Source organism: Medicago sativa, chromosome 7, assembly GCF_051527215.1.
Source record: "Medicago sativa cultivar Bolivia chromosome 7, Bolivia_mono, whole genome shotgun sequence".
In the NCBI taxonomy this organism is placed as follows: Eukaryota; Viridiplantae; Streptophyta; class Magnoliopsida; order Fabales; family Fabaceae; genus Medicago; species Medicago sativa.
Window position 1 is genome coordinate 86,532,511 of NC_140755.1, and position 19,524 is coordinate 86,552,034.

General features: G+C 39.0%; 1 protein-coding gene across 1 annotated transcript; it reads left to right on the forward strand.

Annotated features, from left to right (window-relative positions):
• Nucleotides 1-1,456: 1,456 nt before the first annotated feature.
• LOC146909678 (uncharacterized) lies at nucleotides 1,457-3,419 on the forward strand. Its single transcript, XM_085729370.1, has 3 exons — nucleotides 1,457-1,772; nucleotides 1,870-2,018; nucleotides 2,103-3,419. The coding sequence occupies exons 1-3, from the start codon at nucleotides 1,457-1,459 to the stop codon at nucleotides 3,417-3,419; spliced, it is 1,782 nt and encodes a 593-aa protein (XP_085585496.1).
• Nucleotides 3,420-19,524: the final 16,105 nt, after the last annotated feature.

The following is a 19,524-nucleotide window of genomic DNA, read 5'->3' on the forward strand; positions in this document are numbered from 1 at the left end:
AAATGATGGGTGTGATACGTGTGAGTGTTGTGCTACCAATTTTTCTCATTGCCATTTTTGCGATCATTAATAAATTATCCCTAAGAGCATCAATCAAAACATAGGTTTCCTATTTTCAAACCTTATTGAAGCTCAAAACTAGTAGAAAGTTTCTAATACACCGGTTAACGACCCTTTTTTAACTACTTATATTTGATTTCTTAACAAATGCTCAAAATGCAATTGTTTTTTTTTTTTTTACAAAACTCAAAGGACATTTTTAACATTATTTTTTAATTAATTTTCCTAAAAAAGAAATATTTTTCTAAATAAGTTGTTAATTGATTTTATTCAGTTTCTTTTTTGGGTAATGCTAACATAGTATGTCCTAAAGACATAGTATGTTAAAAATTTCATTAATAACAAGTATTTATTGATTTTTTTTTTCAACTACTAAAAAATAAATTGGCATAATTTTCTATATTTATATTTTTGATAGGGAAATTTTTGATAGACTAAGTTCCAGCAAGTGTTTTCGAATAGGAAATGTCAAAATTGGGTCTTGTTAACTTGTGCCCTAAGGGCACAAGATAAGAAACTAAATGTAGAAAATTAATCTTGGAAATTGTGCATTCATAACCTTAAAAACTTCAAAACTTATATTTTCAATGCAACATTTATTTTTAAATTCTATTTTAAGATCCTTATCTTGTGCCCTAAGGATACAAGTTAACATTTTCCTTTTTTTTAATAAAGTGAAAAAGCAATAGTAGGTGTTTTATATTAATGGATGAAGAAAGTCCATAAAATAAAAGCCGCCCTCAAATCTTTGAGATCAATAGCTTAATGCTCTCAATTAAACTAGAAATATTAATTTTTTTTTTAAGGAAAAACTAGAAATATTAATTGTAGTTGGTAATGTCGCACTTGCACCATTCCAGAAGGCCAGTTTATGGCTATATAATCAATTGATGTAGTAATTAATTATTGGTCCATACTTTTTTTGAGAGAATTTATGGGTCCATTCTTGGTTGCCAGCTTTGTTGCCCTCTAGAATAAAGATGAATATTTTTTACAAAAACAAAGTAAAGTGAATTTTTTTAATGAAGTAGATGAGTAATCATAAGAGTTTTGTCATTTATTGTAGTTTCATCCGATTTAAAAGATCAGTCTATGCAATTATGCGCAAAAAATATCTAGTTCACAATAATAAGAATATTAATAATAAGAATAAAATAAGCATGACAATGGCTAGAGGGAGAGAGAGAGAGAGAGCGTGGTCTAGAGAGAGAGCGTGGCGGTTATTCCCGTCTTCACCGGGGACAACCGCGTCGGCAATCACCTTCGCCGGAAGCAAGGTACTATAGGGGGGAAGGGGGCCAAGCAGGGTGCCACTACAAGGGGGGGTAGGGGAGATTGGTCCGACGTGAGACCGAGGAAGAGGAAAGCGCATGAACAGGTGGACAGACAACGGGACATGCTTCAGGAGGAGCAGCTTCATGGAGGTTCGTGGAAGTGGCGGCAAGGGCAGTCTAGGGTTAGGGATTTCTATGACTCGGCAAGCCAGTATGATTCAGAAGAGGATTTTGATTATGGGAAACAGGTTTTATCGCATGATGGGAGAGTGACCATTCATTATGAACGCCCAGCTAGGGTTAAGGATCGTGACTGTTTGCGATATGAAGATGTCCATGTTTTGCAGCGGCGATCACCATTCCATCACCATGATCAATTTGCGACCAGACCTGAAGGTCGCGTGTTGCTACATAAGAAAGGGCGCAGGTCAGTTTCACGTAACCAGGGATGTTGCTCATCGCGATCAGTCAAAAACGGTGCAATCTTTCGTTTCATTTTATTTTACAAATGTTCCGCATGATATTTCCTATTTAGAGGTATGTGGTGTCATGGTGGATGATTATTTGGCTCGTAAACGTAATGTCAATGGCGGTGTTTTTGGTTTTGTTCGGTATAGTAATGTGAAGGACGTAGACAAATTGTTGAAGGCGATAAACAATGTTTGGTTTGGTGATTGGAGGGTGGTAGCTAAGGTGTCTAATTTTGATCGTTTTGGGAACAAGAGGGGTGAGGGAGAAAAAAGTTTAAAAGGCGATAAAAAATTATAGGGAGATAAAAGTAAGCTTGGTGGTGAGTCGGGTGTCGAGGGTGTTGTTAGTAAGGTGGATGGAAGGGATGTTGGCGACGGAGCTGGTAGGAAGGAGGTTGTTTTAGCCCATGTGGTGTGTGGAGGGGCAGCTGGTGTTGAGAAGGGTGCTCAAAAGCTTGATAACGGTAAGGTTGTGAGTGAGGTGGGGGTCGAAGGAAATAAACATGTCCCTAAGTATACTTCGACGGAACAGGATGTGTTGTGGGCTAGTAGAGGTTTGGTTGTTACTGTTTTAAATGGCGAGGCTATTCCTGTGATTCAACGACGAATTTATGATGCCGGTTTCGAGAAATTGGATATTTTACCGATGGGAGCAGACAAGGTTTTTCTGAGATTGGAAGATGATGGGGATGTCCGTAGTTTCCTTAATGAAGCTTCAGAATTTTTTTCAAATTTCTTTTCTAATCCTGTTGCGTGGAACAAAGATGTAATTGTTCGTGAAAGAGGTGCTTGGGTGAGAATTTACGGAACCCCGTTGCATGCATGGAATTCAGATTTTTCTAAACTGTGTGTGTATGATTGCGGACGTTTGTTGAAAGTGGATGACTTCACTCTTGATAAAGCTCGATTTGATTATGAACATGTTCTAATTTCGACGTCGTCGTTGGATATTATCAAGTCTGATGCTAAAGTGTTGGTTGATGGTGTACTCTTGGAGTTTAAAATTATTGAGGAATGGGGGTTCTCTTTAGGGGAGGATGCTTGTTTAGGAGTTGAAGGGGAATCTGTTTGTTGTGACGAGGACCAGTCAGCAGATGTTCATGAGGAAGTGGCAGCGAGTGGTGATGTGGATGTTCTTATGAATCATTTGTCGGAAGATTGGCATAACAATGACAACGGTGTTGCTGTTCACAATCTTGAGTTACAAAAAATGCAAGCAACAAATGCACCTTCTATTGTAAAAGTAACAGCTGCGTTTTCTGTTGACAAGGGCGTGGATTCTTTGGTAGATACACCAGCTGCTTCTAAGGCGAATTGTGGAGATGTACACAAAACAGATGTGCTTTTGGGTTCAGGTGAGGCTCGGCTTTCAGAACCAAGTCTTTCTCCAGCTCCAAATTCAGATGCACCTAGAGTTACAAAGAAAAAGGGCAACAGACATATCCGACAATGTGCACAAAGTTTGAAGCGTATTGCTAGGCTGTCAGTGAAGGATCGTAAAGAGGTTCTACGTGCTTTACATAAGTCTTATAAGCGACGTCAACGGGGTTCACAGATATCGAAGGATAAAGATAAAGTCGGTGTCAGTTCTTCGCAAAGTGGTTCTCAAAGTTAACGACTGGACAAATTAGTTGGTTTTACACGGCTACGATAAGATGAAATATGATGATGTTAAAGGGATCGGGAAGGTGGTGGGGTTGAAGTTTAAAGGGGATAAAAATAATTCTTTTGATGTGTTGTCAGGGGTGGGAAGAAAAAATGCAGAGGGAGGAGGGAAAGAGTGAGAGGCTGCGGGTTTGGTGTGTGATGGGGGGGGGGGGGGGGGCTGGTGTGGTGGAGTGGGTGGTATCGATGAAGATTATTTCTTGGAATGTTCGGGGTTTAGGTGGGCATGAAAAAAGAAGGGAGGTGAGTCAGTTGGTGAGGGAGAAAAATCCGTCCATTCTTTGTATTCAAGAATCAAAATTAGCCGTTTTTGATGGTCGGTTGTGTAGATCTATTTGGAATAATATTAATGTTAATTATTCATTTAAACCTTCATCGGGTGCCTCTGGTGGGTTGGTTATGCTTTGGGATTGTTCGGAGGTTGAGGTGTGGGCTTCTATGCAGTTTGAACATGTGTTAGGAATTCAAGGCCGCTTTGTGAAGACCAGGGAAGAGTTCTTTTTGTTGAGTGTTTATGCTCCGTGTGATACTAATCGTCAGCAAACATTGTGGTATAATATTTCTTCTCGACTGACATCTTTACATGATTATAATATTTGTGTGTGTGGGGATTTCAATACTGTTAGAGGTGTGGAGGAGTGCAGAAGTGTTGGTATGGCCGGTACTCATACAGGGAGTGTTTATTTTAATCAGTTTATTGAAGGTAATTGTTTCATTGATTTGCCTCTCCGAGGTAGCAATTTTACGTGGTTTCGGGGGGATGGTAATTCTATGAGTCGCCTAGATCGTTTTTTGTTATCGGAAAGATGGTGTCTGACGTGGCCAAATTATTTTCAGTTGGCTTCTTCAAGGGGCCTATCTGATCATTGCCCAATTCAGTTATGTATTGATGAGGAAAATTGGGGTCCCCGTCCGTTGCGTATGTTGAAGTGTTGGGAGAATTTTACTGGTTATAATGATTTTGTCTGTGAAAAATGGATGAGTTTTCAGGTGGACGGGTGGGGCGGTTATGTGCTAAAAGAAAAATTTAAGCTCATTAAGTCAGCTTTGAAAGAGTGGCATCAGCGTCACACAAAAAATTTACCAGCAAGAATTTCGAACTTGAAGGACTCTATATCTAGTATTGAGGCGAAGGCTGAAACTGTGGTGTTGTCGGATGAGGAAATAGAATAGCTCCATGGGTTCTCTGAGGAATTGTTTTCACTTTCAAGAATTAATTCAAGTATTTTTTGGCAACAGTCTAGGCTGCAGTGGTTGCGTGAAGGGGATGCGAATTCCAAATTTTTTCATAGTATTATGTCTAGCAGGAGTCGTCAAAATGCTATCCAATTTTTCATGGTTGATGGTGTTATGGTTGAAGGGGTGGACAATGTCCGTGCGACGGTGTTTTCGCATTTTGCTCACCATTTTAAAGCAAGCCGTGAGGACAAGCCTACTATGGATGGGCTGTGGTTCCGTTCATTATCTCATAGTCAAGGTGCAGGTTTGATTATGCCTTTTACGGTGGATGAGGTGAAGGCGACGGTTTGGGACTGTGATAATTACAAGTGTCTGGGGCCTGACGGTATTTCTTTTGGTTTTATTAAGAAATTTTGGGATATGTTGAAGGAAGATATTATGCGTTTTTTGATGGAGTTTCATAGAAACGGAAAGTTGACCAAAGGTATTAATAGTACTTTTATTTCTCTTATTCCTAAGGTCGATAATCCTCAGCGCCTGAATGATTTTCGCCCCATTTCTATGGTGAATAGTTTGTACAAAATTTTGGCAATGATCTTGGCTAATAGGCTTCGGTTGGTGATTGGGTCGGTTATATCCGAAGCTCAGTCGGCTTTTGTTAAAGGTCGCCAAATTCTGGATGGGATATTGGTGGCGAATGAGGTTGTAGATGAAGCCCGCAGATGCAAAAAGGAGTTGATTCTTTTTAAAGTAGATTTTGAAAAAGCTTATGACTCGATTGATTGGTGCTATTTGAATGAGGTGATGGTCAAAATGGGGTTTCCGACACTTTGGCGTAAATGGATAAATGAATGTATTGGAACGGCTACTGCTTCGGTCTTGGTAAATGGTTCTCCTACTGATGAGTTCCCTTTAGAGAGAGGGTTGAGGCAGGGTGATCCTTTGTCTCCATTTCTCTTTCTTCTGGCGACATAGGGTTTTCACGTTTTAATGCAATCGGTTCTTGTCAACAATTTATTCACTGGTTATAAGCTGGGTAGACATGATTACGGTGTCGCATTTACAGTTTGCGGACGACACTTTAATTTTGAGTGATAAATCATGGGCTAATATTCGGGCTATGCGAGCTGTTCTTATTCTTTTTCAAGACTTGTCTGGGCTAAAGGTGAATTTTTCTAAGAGCCTCCTGGTTGGGGTGAATGTTTCCGGTTCTTGGTTAGCTGAAGCAGCGATGGTTTTGAACTGTAAGGTTGGTGCTATTCCTTTTTTGTACCTTGGTTTGCAAATTGGTGGTAATGCGCGTAGGTTGACTTTTTGGGAAGCTCTTATTAAGCGCATTAACTTTAGACTGTCAGGTTGGAGTTCGAGATATTTGTCTTTGGGTGGCCGACTGATCCTGTTGAAGTATGTCCTGTCATCGTTGCCTGTTTATGCTCTTTCTTTTTTCAAAGCTCCGTCAGGTATCGTTTCCTCTATCGAATCTATTTTTAATAAAAAAAATTTTTTTGGGGGGGGGGGGGGAGTGTAGACAACAGGAAAATATCTTGGATTGATTGGAAAACTATTTGTGGGAGTCATGAGGTTGGAGGTTTGGGGGTAAGGAGAATTATAAATTTTAATTTAGCTCTTTTAGGGAAGTGGTGTTGGAGATTGTTGGTGGATAGAGATAGTTTGTGGTTTAGGGTGTTGTCAGCTAGGTATGGTGTGGATGATGGTATTGTGAAGGAGGGTGGCCGTGAAGCCTCTGTTTGGTGGAGGGATATTTCGGCTTTGCGTTCAGAGGAGTGGTTTTTTTGGTAACGTCAGTCAGGTAGTGGGAGATGGTAGTAATACTCTCTTTTGGTCGGATGTGTGGCTGGGAGGTGTGTCTTTTAGAGATCGCTTTACTAAATTATATGAGTTGTCAGTGTTGTAGAGTGAATCTATTTTTAGCATGCACTCGTTAGGGTGGGGGACTGGAGGGGGGGCTTGGCGTTGGAGGCGTAGATTGTTCGCGTAGGAGGAGGAAATGCTGTTGGAACAAAATGTGTTTAATAATGAACCTTAAAGAGTTTTGATGATAACAAGGTATTAAAAATTGTAAATTGGACTAGCTAATATTTGTTCAAGTGTACAGGACCACAGTTAAAAAGTTACATCATTAATTGGTTCTGAATGATCAAATAAAGAGCAAAAGAAAATGAAGCTTAGATGATTCTGAAGGCAATACGCTCCTGAAAGTAAAAGCGCTCCTGAAGTCAAGCTGCTCCTGAAGAATAGTGCTCCTGAAGACAAGAGGTCCAGAAGCCACATTATCAGAAGCTGTATCATCAGAAGCTGAAGAAGCTGCACCATCAGAAGCTGCATCATCAGAAGCTGCCTCATCAGAAGTCATTTCACCAGAAGCTGAAGATCAACTGGATTTGCAAAAGATTCAAAGATTGAAGAATCTACATTGCAAAAGCTGTCTGTTGGATTCGAAAACATAGCAGAAAATTAGTGGAACATTGCAACGGTCATTTCAAAGGTGTTTGAAGGCATGTGCTTGCAATTTGGACGAAAGCGTTGACATTGTACTATTGTACGAACTGTACAACCACCTTCTCCACTACTCTGTTTTGTGTCCACGCTACAAGACAAGAAAACAGCTCCAGAATACGGTTTCGCCTGCATATATGTTCCTTTGGATAAGGAATGGATTTCAAATTGGTTCTTCATAGGACAACAACCAAATCAGGCAAAAGATCATTGGTGAAAGATCAAGCTTCAACAACGACTCTTTGGTGTGCTGGCAATTTCACAACGTCTCTTTCACACCTCTATATAAAGGAGTGAAGACCTAGAGATTTGGTAATGCAAGAACGCTGAACGAAAGACTCACAACATTTTTACAAGTGCCAAACCTCTGCTGAAATTGTTCTGCATTCACTTAGAATTTCTGTGTCTCAAAGTCATATCTTAGAAATTCTTAAGTCCATTGAGTCTGTATCTGATTTGTATTGTGAGCACCTCTGATTGTATATCAAGTGTTCAACCTCAAACAATTTTCTGTGTAATTTTGTTTAGTTAGGAAGTCTCTTGATTGTGTTCTTGAGCAAAGGAAGTCTCTAGCTTGTGTGCTTGAGCAAAGGAAGTCTCTTGCTTGTGTGCTTGAGCAATTGTAATCAGATATTACTCTTAGTGAAATCTCCTTGGAAGTGCAAGGGGGACTGGACTACTTCCAGATTGTGGAAGGAACCAGTATAATTGCTTTGTGTCGTTCTTCTTCTCTCTCTCTGTTTTATTCCGCTGCATTTAGATTCTGATCATCACTTCAGAAGCTGTCTCACTTAGCTTTTGATCAGTGTGTTCAGTTGTTTAGGAGAAACGAAGATTTTTTTTTTAAAACACAATTCAACCCCCCTTCTTGTGTTTTTCTCACCTTCAATTGGTATCTAGAGCCTTGGTCTGTTGTGTAACACTTAACCGTGCAACAGTCAAAGATCTGAGAAAAACATGTCTACTCCTCCTCCTACTGGTTCTGGTGATACTAGCTATAAAAATGTCTCACATGATTATAGTGATAGTAAGAAATCCGGTGTTGGAAAAGTTCCAAAGTTCAATGGAGATGCTGAAGAGTTCTCTTGGTGGAAGACCAACTTTTACAGTTACATCATGAGCCTAGATGAAGAATTATGGGATATTCTGGAAGATGGTGTTGGTGATTTAGTCCTTGATGAAGAAGGAGCTGCTGTGGATAGAAAGAAACATACTCCAGAACTGAGGAAACTCTACAAGAAGCATCATATTATCAGAGGAGCTCTTGTCACTGCCATACCCAAAGCAGAGTACATGAAGATGAGTGACAAATCCACTGCTAAAGCTATGTTTGCTTCTCTCTGTTCAAATTATGAAGGGAGCAAGAAGGTCAAAGAAGCAAAGGCTCTCCTGCTTGTACATCAATATGAGTTATTCAAGATGAAGGATGATGAAACTATTGAGGAGATGTACTCAAGGTTTCAAACCTTAGTTTCTGGGCTACAGATTCTAAAGAAGAGCTATGTTGCTTCTGATCATGTAAGCAAGATACTCAGAAGCTTACCTGCCAGATGGAGACCAAAAGTGACTGCCATTGAGGAAGCTAAAGATTTAAACACTTTAAGTGTCGAAGATCTTGTTAGTTCTCTCAAAGTTCATGAGTTAAGTCTTAATGAACATGAGTCTACTAAGAAGAGTAAATCAATAGCTCTTCCATCCAAAGGCAAGTCATCAAAAGCTCTCAAAGTGGTTGAATCTGAAGAGGAAGAACAGTCAAGTTCAGATTCTGAACCAGATGCTGCTGAAATGGCCATGCTCTCAAACAGACTTCAATATCTGGCCAAGAAGAACAGAAAGTTTCTCGCCAAAAGGGGTAACTCCAGAAGCTCAAGAAAAGAAGATCAGAAGGGATGCTTCAACTGTAAGAAGCCGGGACACTTCATTGCTGAATGCCCTGATCTTCAAAGAGAAAAGTCAAAGGACAAGTCAAAGAGGTCTACATTCAAACCAAGCAAATTCAAGAAGCAGATTAAGCAGAGTTTAATGGCAACCTGGGATGATTTGGGTAGTGAATCTGGATCTGATAAAGAGGAAGCTGATGAAGATGCAAAGGTAGCTGTTGGGTTGGTAGCAACAACAACTTCAGAAGCTGGATCAGATTCAGACTCAGAAGATGAAAACGAGGTATATTCCAAAATTCCCAGAGATGAACTTGTTGAGTCACTTAAAGAACTTCTTACACATTTTGAAGTAAGAACCAATGAGTTGAAGGATTTAAAAGAAAAATATGCTGATTTGGTACAACAGCAAAAATCAACTCTATTGGATCTGAAAGCTTCTGAACAAGGACTTAGGGGCTTTGACTTCATGTGTAAAACATATGAAGATCAGCTCAGGTTCTTATGTCAAAAGCTACAAGAAAAGTGTAATGAAAAACCTTTAAGTAACCATGAAATTGCTCTTGAAGATTTTATTATATCTGGCATTGACAGAAGCAGAGTAGCTTCTATGATTTATAGCATTTACAAGAACAATGGCAGAGGAATTGGTTTTCCAGAAGTGAAACTTGAGAAAACCAATCTAAAATCTTGTTGTGAATGCATCAAGGAAGGTCTGAAAACCTTCTTTGTACCAGAAGGGGCTGAGTTGGAAACTGTTGTTCAATCAGAACCTGAAGCTTCTAGTTCTAAGGCTAAGATTACTTCAAAGCCAAAGAACTCTAAGTCAAAGGCTATGATCAAATCTGATTCCAAGATTTCAAAGGTTAGGATCCTGAAAAGATCAGAACCTATTCCTCAGAGTCTGGTGAAACCAAAATCTGGGGTTCCGAAGTCTAAATTTCAGAAGAAGACAGCTACTGCTTCTGAAGTACCAAAACCTAAGGTGATGGTTAATCAGAAGCAATCCAACTCACAGCACAAGGTACAAGAAGTGAAGAGTAAAGCCTTAAGTACTAACCTTCCAGGACCCATAGGACAATGGGTACCTAAATCTAAAAATGTCAATGATGCAGGTATGTCTAAGAGCAGTGCCAAAGCAAAGATCATGGTACCTAGACAGCGGTTGCTCAAGACACATGACAGGAGACAAGTCCATGTTCCTCAGCCTAACAATGAAAGAGGGAGAAAATGTGAAGTTTGGAGGAAACCAGACAGGCAAGATCATAGGTACAGGAACTATTGGTAACTCCTCTACCTCAATTAATAATGTATGGTTGGTAGATGGTCTTGAACATAACCTTTTGAGCATTAGTCAATTTTGTGATAATGGTTATGATGTGCTTTTTGAAAAACCCAACTGTACAGTAATCAACAAGGAAGACAAATCCATTGTGTTCAAGGGAAAGAGAGTTGACAATGTCTATAAAATCAATTTTTCTGAACTGGCTGATCAGAAGGTGATTTGCCTACTATCCGTGAATGATAAGAAATGGATGTGGCACAGATGGTTGGGACATGCTAACTGGAGGTTAATCTCTAAGCTTAGTAAGTTACAACTTGTGAAAGGGCTACCAGACATTGACTATCATTCAGATGCACTCTGTGGTGCATGTCAGAGAGGGAAAATTGTGAAATCATCTTTTAAAACCAAAGACATTGTTTCAACCTCAAGACCTTTAGAATTACTCCATATTGATTTATTTGGACCAGTGAGTACTGCATCCTTATATGGAAGTAAATATGGATTAGTCATTGTTGATGATTACAGCAGATGGACTTGGGTGAAATTCATAAAGAGTAAAGATGTTGCGTGTGATGTATTCAGTAGCTTCTGCACTCAAATTCAATCTGAAAAAGAATCAAAAATTCTGAAAGTCAGAAGTGATCATGGTGGAGAATTTGAAAATGAGCCATTTGAAGCTTTTTGTGAAAAACATGGAATTTTCCATGAATTCTCTTCTCCTAGAACACCACAGCAAAATGGGGTTGTAGAGAGAAAGAATAGAACTTTACAAGAAATGGCCAGAACCATGATTCATGAAAACAATTTACCAAAACATTTTTGGGCAGAAGCAGTAAATACAGCATGCTATGTTCAAAACAGGATCTATATCAGACCTATTTTGGAGAAAACAGCATATGAACTCTTTAAAGGAAGAAAACCCAATATCTCTTACTTTCATCAATTTGGATGTACATGTTACATTCTGAACAACAAGCTCTACCTAAAGAAATTTGATGCCAAGGCCCAAAGAGGAATCTTTTTAGGTTACTCTGAAAGGTCAAAGGCATACAGAGTGTATAATTCAGAAACACTCTGTGTTGAAGAATCTATGCACGTTAAATTTGATGACAAGGAGCTTGAAGATAAAACTTCAAAGCAAGATGAAAGTTTTGCAGAGATACAGGTTCCTGAAGCTACTCCAGAACCTGATCAGATAGCTGAGTCTGAAGATAGTCCAGAAGCTGAACCCACATCAGAAGCGCAAGATGAAGCTGCTTCTGATGAAGCACAAGATGGCTCACATCAAGCAGATCCTCCCAGAAACACATTCAAACACAAGTCTTCACATCCTGAGGAGCTAATCATTGGAAACAAAGATAGTCCAAGAAGAACAAGATCACATTTCAGACAAGTAGAGTCAATGATTGGACTAATCTCAATGATTGAACCTACAACAGTTGATGAAGCACTTTCAGATGATGGATGGATCCTAGCTATGCAAGAAGAGTTGAATCAATTTCAAAGAAATGATGTGTGGGATCTGGTACCCAAACCTCAACACAAGAACATTATTGGAACAAAATGGGTATTCAGAAACAAGCTGAATGAGCAAGGTGAAGTAACAAGAAACAAAGCCAGGCTTGTTGCACAAGGGTATAGTCAACAAGAAGGCATTGATTACACTGAAACGTTTGCTCCAGTTGCAAGATTGGAAGCAATCAGGTTACTTCTTTCCTATGCAGTTAATCATGGCATAATATTATATCAAATGGATGTCAAGAGTGCATTTCTAAATGGTGTCATAGAAGAAGAAGTGTATGTCAAGCAACCTCCCCGATTTGAGGATATTAAATATCCTGACCATGTTTTTAAACTGAAGAAATCACTATATGGCTTGAAACAAGCTCCCAGAGCTTGGTATGATAGACTAAGTAATTTCTTAATCAAGAATGATTTTAAAAGAGGACAGGTTGATACTACACTCTTCAGAAGGACCCTTGGGAAAGATATTCTTGTTGTGCAAATATATGTTGATGATATAATATTTGGTTCTACTAATGCATCTCTTTGCAAGGAATTTTCTGAGTTAATGCAGGATGAATTTGAAATGAGCATGATGGGAGAGCTGAAGTTCTTCCTTGGCATTCAAATCAATCAATGCAAAGATGGAGTCTATGTTCATCAATCAAAGTACACAAAGGAGCTTCTGAAGAAGTTCAAACTTGAAGATTGTAAAGTGATGAACACTCCAATGCACCCTACGTGCACCTTAAGCAAAGAAGATGAAGGAGCTAAAGTAGATCAGAAGCTGTATAGAGGTATGATTGGTTCTTTGTTATACCTCACTGCATCTAGGCTAGATATTTTATTCAGTGTATGCTTGTGTGCAAGATTCCAATCAGATCCTAGAGAATCTCATATGACTGCTGTCAAGAGAATCTTCAGGTATTTGAAAGGAACAACTAATCTTGGACTCCTTTATAGGAAATCCTTAGATTATAAGATAATTGGATTCTGTGACGCTGATTATGCTGGTGATAGGATTGAAAGAAAGTCAACAAGTGGCAATTGTCAATTTCTGGGTGATAATCTTATATCCTGGGCTAGCAAAAGACAAACAACTATTGCTATGTCTACAGCAGAAGCAGAATACATTTCAGCTGCAAGTTGTTGTACACAACTACTTTGGATGAAACATCAGTTGGAAGACTATCAGATAATTGCTAACAGTATTCCCATTTATTGTGATAATACTGCTGCTATTTATTTGTCTAAAAATCCAATTTTGCATTCAAGAGCTAAGCACATTGAGATCAAACACCATTTTATCAGAGATTATGTTCAAAAAGGAATTTTAGATATACAATTCATTGATACTGAAAATCAATGGGCTGATATATTTACTAAGCGTTTAACTGTTGAAAGATTTGATTTTATAAAGAAAAATTTGAACATGCACTACGTGTCTGATTAGATGTTTGCTTGCTCCTGAATAGGATTTTAGGTTCTGAAGTTAGTTCAGAAGCAGTAGTCCATCAGAAGCTCTTTATTGAGGTTCTGAGGAAAACTCGCTTCTGATGATGACGTCAGCATCTGAAGTCCAGAAGCTGGATTTATTGCTTTCGAATAGTTGAATTAGTGGAAACGTTGGGAGTTACTTTTTAAAAGTAACTTCTGGCCCACTAACTTGGTAATTACTCTGTGAACTTCTTACGTGGCCTGTATGTGTTGGTGTATAACTAAAAGGGCAATGATGATTTAATAGCTTTGAAAGTACTTTTCACGCGCCCCCAATTTTGTCATTAATGTTATGTTTGTTTGTCTCTTTTGAATTGCAATCGTTTTACTTTTAACACTTTGTCAATTCACACACTACTCACTCACAACAAACACATTTTGCTCTCAAACCTCTTGCGAAGTAAGCGCAAAAACCTTAGAACCCTAAATTCTCTAAATCTTCTTCAATCATCATCAAATGGCATCTTCTAGCTCAAAAGTTTCAGAATCTACATCAAGCAAGCAAGGCGCATCAGGATCTGGGTCAGTCTACAAAGAGAAGACTATGGATATTCCATGGAAATCTTTAACAGTTCAAGTAGAATCACCGGTGGATTTCGCTTCACTTAAGAAGTACAAAGTGAACATGGAAGGATTGATAGAAACTCAGAAGCTGTCTGAGTATTTCAAGATGCTAAATGGGCCAACTTATGTGAACTTGGTCAAGGACTTTTGGTTAAAAGCTGAAGTGTACAATGAAAAGTCTGCAAAAGTTGTAAGCAAACAAGCTGGGTCAAAGAAAGGGAAAATGACCATGGATATGAATCCTACATCATTTGATAGCTTAGAAATAAGGTCTGAAGTGATGGGCATTCCTATAACCATCACTGAGGGCGTTATAGCTAAAGCTTGTAGAATGAATGCAGAAGGAAGGTTTCAAGAAATAGTTAAGAAGGATGACGTCCTACTGCAAAGCTACTACAACACTCTTCTGGGTGGTAACAAAGATGCTAAGCCTTCTGAAATGGAGATTCACAACAGAATGTTGGTGAAATTCAGTAACGATTGCTTCTTTCAAAGAGCAGGTGGGTCTGATCAACCCAACAACCAACAGAAGCTAGCAATTTACTTCATAACCAATCTGGAAAAGATAAACTTCCCAAGATATGTAATGGATCATCTATGCTGGGCTATAAATGAAGGCACTATTAAAGGAAGAAAACAAGTGCCTTATGGAAGATTATTGTCTGAGATCTTTCATCAAGGAAGAGTGCTGGACTTTTTGAGAAATACAAGGAGTGCTTCTGACAAATGTTTTGAAGTGTCTACTGCTGAAAGGACTATTAGTAGTAGGAGCTTACACTCTATGAAGTTTATCAAGAAAGCTCCTGAGAATGAAAAGTGGATGGAGTTAACCACAGAAGAAACTAGAATTAGCAGAGACTTTCCTTCAATCTTTGAGGAAAGCAATTCTAAAATCTTGGCTAAATCAGTAGCTGAGTATGTCTTGGAGGGAGTTACAAGCACTCAGGAGGAAGTTGTGCCTGCTAAAGTGAAGAAGGTTAAGAGTGCTACTGCATCAGAAGCAACTACTGATAAGGGCAAGCAACAGAAGGTTGCTAAGAGAAAGAGAGGGAAAGCTGAAACCGTTTTTCATAAAGAAAGGTTGGAGGAAGCTCTTGAAGAAATAGAAGAAGAAGAGGCTGAGCCAAAGCTGAAAAGGAAGAAGGCTCCTGTTGACAAGAAAAGTTCCATGGTTGAAATGACTCCAGCCATGAAGAGAATGGCTAAGGAACTTTCTGATGACTATTTGGCAAATAGGCAAGAACTGAAAGCCATGAAAGAACTTGAAAAAGAACAGGAAGGAGAAAGAATACTAATTGTGGATGAAGCTGATGCTGAAAATGTAAAGCAAGTTCAGAATCTTGGAACTTCAGAAGCAGTAGATAACTCAGAAATGTTATCTAAGGTACCTCTAGTTTCTCACACATCTTGTACCACATCCTCTATTCCTTCTGAAGACACATCTCTTTTAGATCACCTAGAAAGTCATTATCTAGGTGAACTACCCCAATCTGGCTTTACCACAACCTCAGAGAAAGCCTCTGAGACAACTCCAGAAGCAGCTGCTTCTGATAAAGTTGTTTCAGAAGACCCCCCACAACAAAAACCTTCACCAGATAAAGCCTTTTCACCCCCTCAATCTTCACCCCCTACAACTTCATCACCCCCAACTGTTCTTGAACCATCTGTTCCTGAACAACCAACTCCTCAAAAGACCGTTCCTGAACATTCTGTTCGTGAACAACCAGTTACTAAACTCACTCCTGAACCTGAACCTGAAACTGCCGCTCCTGAACACATTGTTCCTGAGCTAACCTCTGCTTCCATAACTCCTTCACCAGTACAAGTTATCAAGATCACCCATCATACTGGTGTATGTGATATGGACACAGATTCTGAGGATGATCAAAATGATCATGCCTCTGATATGGCAGTTGACCCCACTCCTGACCAACCATCAACTAGCCAATCATCAACTACAAATGACCAATCTTCATCAAACCTACCAATTGTTCCCCTAGCCCCTCCAAAACCCTCTAAACAACCTTCAACTCCCACCATTTACCTGGATTCTCAAGTACTAAAAGATGTGTGGGAAGATATTGCTTCTGAAGTTCTCAGACTGATAGCAAGTAGAAATGATCTGGGTCATACAATAAGCTATCAGAAGCAATGGAGAAGGATCAAGGAAAGGGTCATCAACCTGATTTCAGCGCTGCATGATTCCTGCATTGAGGCTCAAGAGCAAGCCAAGCAGAAGCTGGAAGATTGGTTGAATGGAATTGAAGATAATGCTGGAGATGTTGAAGTTCTTGGTACTTGGGTGAAGAATCCACTCAGTATCAGAGGCAGAGAACCTGATGAATTCCTGCCTAAGGAGCTGCATCTGATCATTCCTTCTGAGATCCTGGAAAAGTTTGATGCACCTAACCTGGCTCTAGCTCAGGAGAACAAGGTGCTCAAAGAAGAAAATGAAAGGCTGGAAACAGAGCTACTAGAGCAGAAGCTGAAGATATCAAAGTTGGAAGCTGACATGCAAGAAGCCAAGATCAGAGAAGACAACTACAGAAAAGATATGGACAAGAAGTATGCTGATGTTCAAGAGCTTCTGAAGAAGATTTTAGAGAAATAAGCCAAACCCATAGTTGCACACTTTTAGCTTATTTTTCTGTCTTTTTAGGCTTTTGATATTCTATGTTCATTTCTGCTTCTGATTTCTTTCGCTTCTGATAATAGATGCTTCTGAATTCTTCCTGCTTCTGAAAATCTTTAACTGTTTATACCTTGTGTTTATACCTTGTGTGTTATTATTTGCTATGCTTGTTTATTTAATCTTTGAAGATGGTTAAAATGCTTTAAAATAATTTGAACTATGCTCTGAACCTTTAATCTTATGTTTTTCTCATCTCTTCTTTTTGTTTATGTCTTTTTGCTAATGACAAAAGGGGGAGTATATGTGATAGTATTTAAAGGCTCTGAGCCCCATTAATTAATGTTTGAAAATTTTGAAAATTTCTATCCTTTTTTTTATTTGGTGTATCAAAAAAAGGGGAAGTATCAAATTTCAAATAAAAATTAATTGAACCATTCTTCTTATCTATAAGTCAATTCTTTCAATTTTTTTTAGCTCTGATATTATTGTGCGAAAAATGAATTTAATTAACCTGGATAGAACTTAGGGGGAGCTTACAAACCTCACCTTAAAAACTATCAGACTCAGGGGGAGTTAGAGCTTACAAACCTCAGACTCTGAGCTTACAAACCTCAGAACCCCAAGGTCAACTTGTTAATTAGATTAACAACAATTGATCAATTTTAAATACTATTGTTTGTCATCATCAAAAAGGGGGAGATTGTTGGAACAAAATGTGTTTAACAATGAACCTTAAAGAGTTTTGATGATAACAAGGTATTAAAAATTGTAAATTGGACTAGCTAATATTTGTTCAAGTGTACAGGACCACAGTTAAAAAGTTACATCATTAATTGGTTCTGAATGATCAAATAAAGAGCAAAAGAAAATGAAGCTTAGATGATTCTGAAGGCAATACGCTCCTGAAAGTAAAAGCGCTCCTGAAGTCAAGCTGCTCCTGAAGAATAGTGCTCCTGAAGACAAGAGGTCCAGAAGCCACATTATCAGAAGCTGTATCATCAGAAGCTGAAGAAGCTGCACCATCAGAAGCTGCAGAAGCTGCATCATCAGAAGCTGCCTCATCAGAAGTCATTTCACCAGAAGCTGAAGATCAACTGGATTTGCAAAAGATTCAAAGATTGAAGAATCTACATTGCAAAAGCTGTCTGTTGGATTCGAAAACATAGCAGAAAATTAGTGGAACATTGCAACGGTCATTTCAAAGGTGTTTGAAGGCATGTGCTTGCAATTTGGACGAAAGCGTTGACATTGTACTATTGTACGAACTGTACAACCACCTTCTCCACTACTCTGTTTTGTGTCCACGCTACAAGACAAGAAAACAGCTCCAGAATACGGTTTCGCCTGCATATATGTTCCTTTGGATAAGGAATGGATTTCAAATTGGTTCTTCATAGGACAACAACCAAATCAGGCAAAAGATCATTGGTGAAAGATCAAGCTTCAACAACGACTCTTTGGTGTGCTGGCAATTTCACAACGTCTCTTTCACACCTCTATATAAAGGAGTGAAGACCTAGAGATTTGGTAATGCAAGAACGCTGAACGAAAGACTCACAACATTTTTACAAGTGCCAAACCTCTGCTGAAATTGTTCTGCATTCACTTAGAATTTCTGTGTCTCAAAGTCATATCTTAGAAATTCTTAAGTCCATTGAGTCTGTATCTGATTTGTATTGTGAGCACCTCTGATTGTATATCAAGTGTTCAACCTCAAACAATTTTCTGTGTAATTTTGTTTAGTTAGGAAGTCTCTTGATTGTGTTCTTGAGCAAAGGAAGTCTCTAGCTTGTGTGCTTGAGCAAAGGAAGTCTCTTGCTTGTGTGCTTGAGCAATTGTAATCAGATATTACTCTTAGTGAAATCTCCTTGGAAGTGCAAGGGGGACTGGACTACTTCCGGATTGTGGAAGGAACCAGTATAATTGCTTTGTGTCGTTCTTCTTCTCTCTCTCTGTTTTATTCCGCTGCATTTAGATTCTGATCATCACTTCAGAAGCTGTCTCACTTAGCTTTTGATCAGTGTGTTCAGTTGTTTAGGAGAAACGAAGAATTTTTTTTTTAAAACACAATTCAACCCCCCTTCTTGTGTTTTTCTCACCTTCAAATGCTAGGGGAACTTAGGATTTTACTTCTTACGGTTAATTTGCAGATTGACAGGGTTGACAGGAGGGTGTGGCGGTTGGATGCTTCTTCCGCGTACACTGTTCGAAGTGCTTACAACTATTTAACTGCTAATGTTCCTGTTGCTCCTGAGGTGCTTGTCCATTCTCTTTGGCATAAGGATGTTCCGTTGAAGGTGATTCTATTTGCCTGGCGCTTGTTTCGTGACAGGCTTCCTACCAAAAAATAATCTCTTTCATCGTCATGTGATTGGTGTTGATGCTCAGCTATGTGTCGGAGGGTGTGGGGAGGTGGAAACATCTGCTCACTTATTATTACATTGTACTATTTTTGGTGCTGCTTGGTTTTATATTCTTAGGTGGCTTGGCATGGCTGCGGTTTTGCCTCATGATGCTACTACTCACTTTTATCAGTTTGGGTTTTTGGGTGGTGTGGCCAAAACAAAGCGTTCTTTGTTACAGGTTATTTGGTTTGCAACAACGTGGGAAATTTGGAGAGAAAGAAACAATAGAATTTTCAACAATAAAATTTGCTCTATTACACAGGTGGTGGACAAGATTAAGTCTCTGACTTTCACGTGGTTGAAGGGGAAACATGCCAACCTTCCTCTCAATTATTCTGTTCACTAATCACGTGGTTGAAGGGGAAACGTGGTCTCTGACTAATCAGTTCGCTGTTTTAGGCATTGGCTAATGGTTTATTTTTTTTTTTTAGTTGTTGGCTTTTTGGTGGTTACGCGGTAGCCTTGTAAATATTATTCTGTCTCTTGTTTGAACTCGGGTGTTTCTTCCTTTGCACTCCTTGTGCTAGGAAGACCTTTGTAATGTGTTAATATAATTTCATTTTAGTCTCTTCAAAAAAAAAGAATAATAATAATAA

Coding starts and splice junctions, on each gene's coding strand:
- LOC146909678 (XM_085729370.1), top strand. CDS start 1,457: ATGCTTCAGGAGGAGCAGCTTCATGGAGGTTCGTGGAAGTGGCGGCAA. Junction 1,773..1,869: donor AGGGCGCAGGTCAGTTTCAC/GTAACCAGGGAT, acceptor TTTCCTATTTAG/AGGTATGTGGTGTCATGGTG. Junction 2,019..2,102: donor GGTTTGGTGATTGGAGGGTG/GTAGCTAAGGTG, acceptor AAAAAATTATAG/GGAGATAAAAGTAAGCTTGG.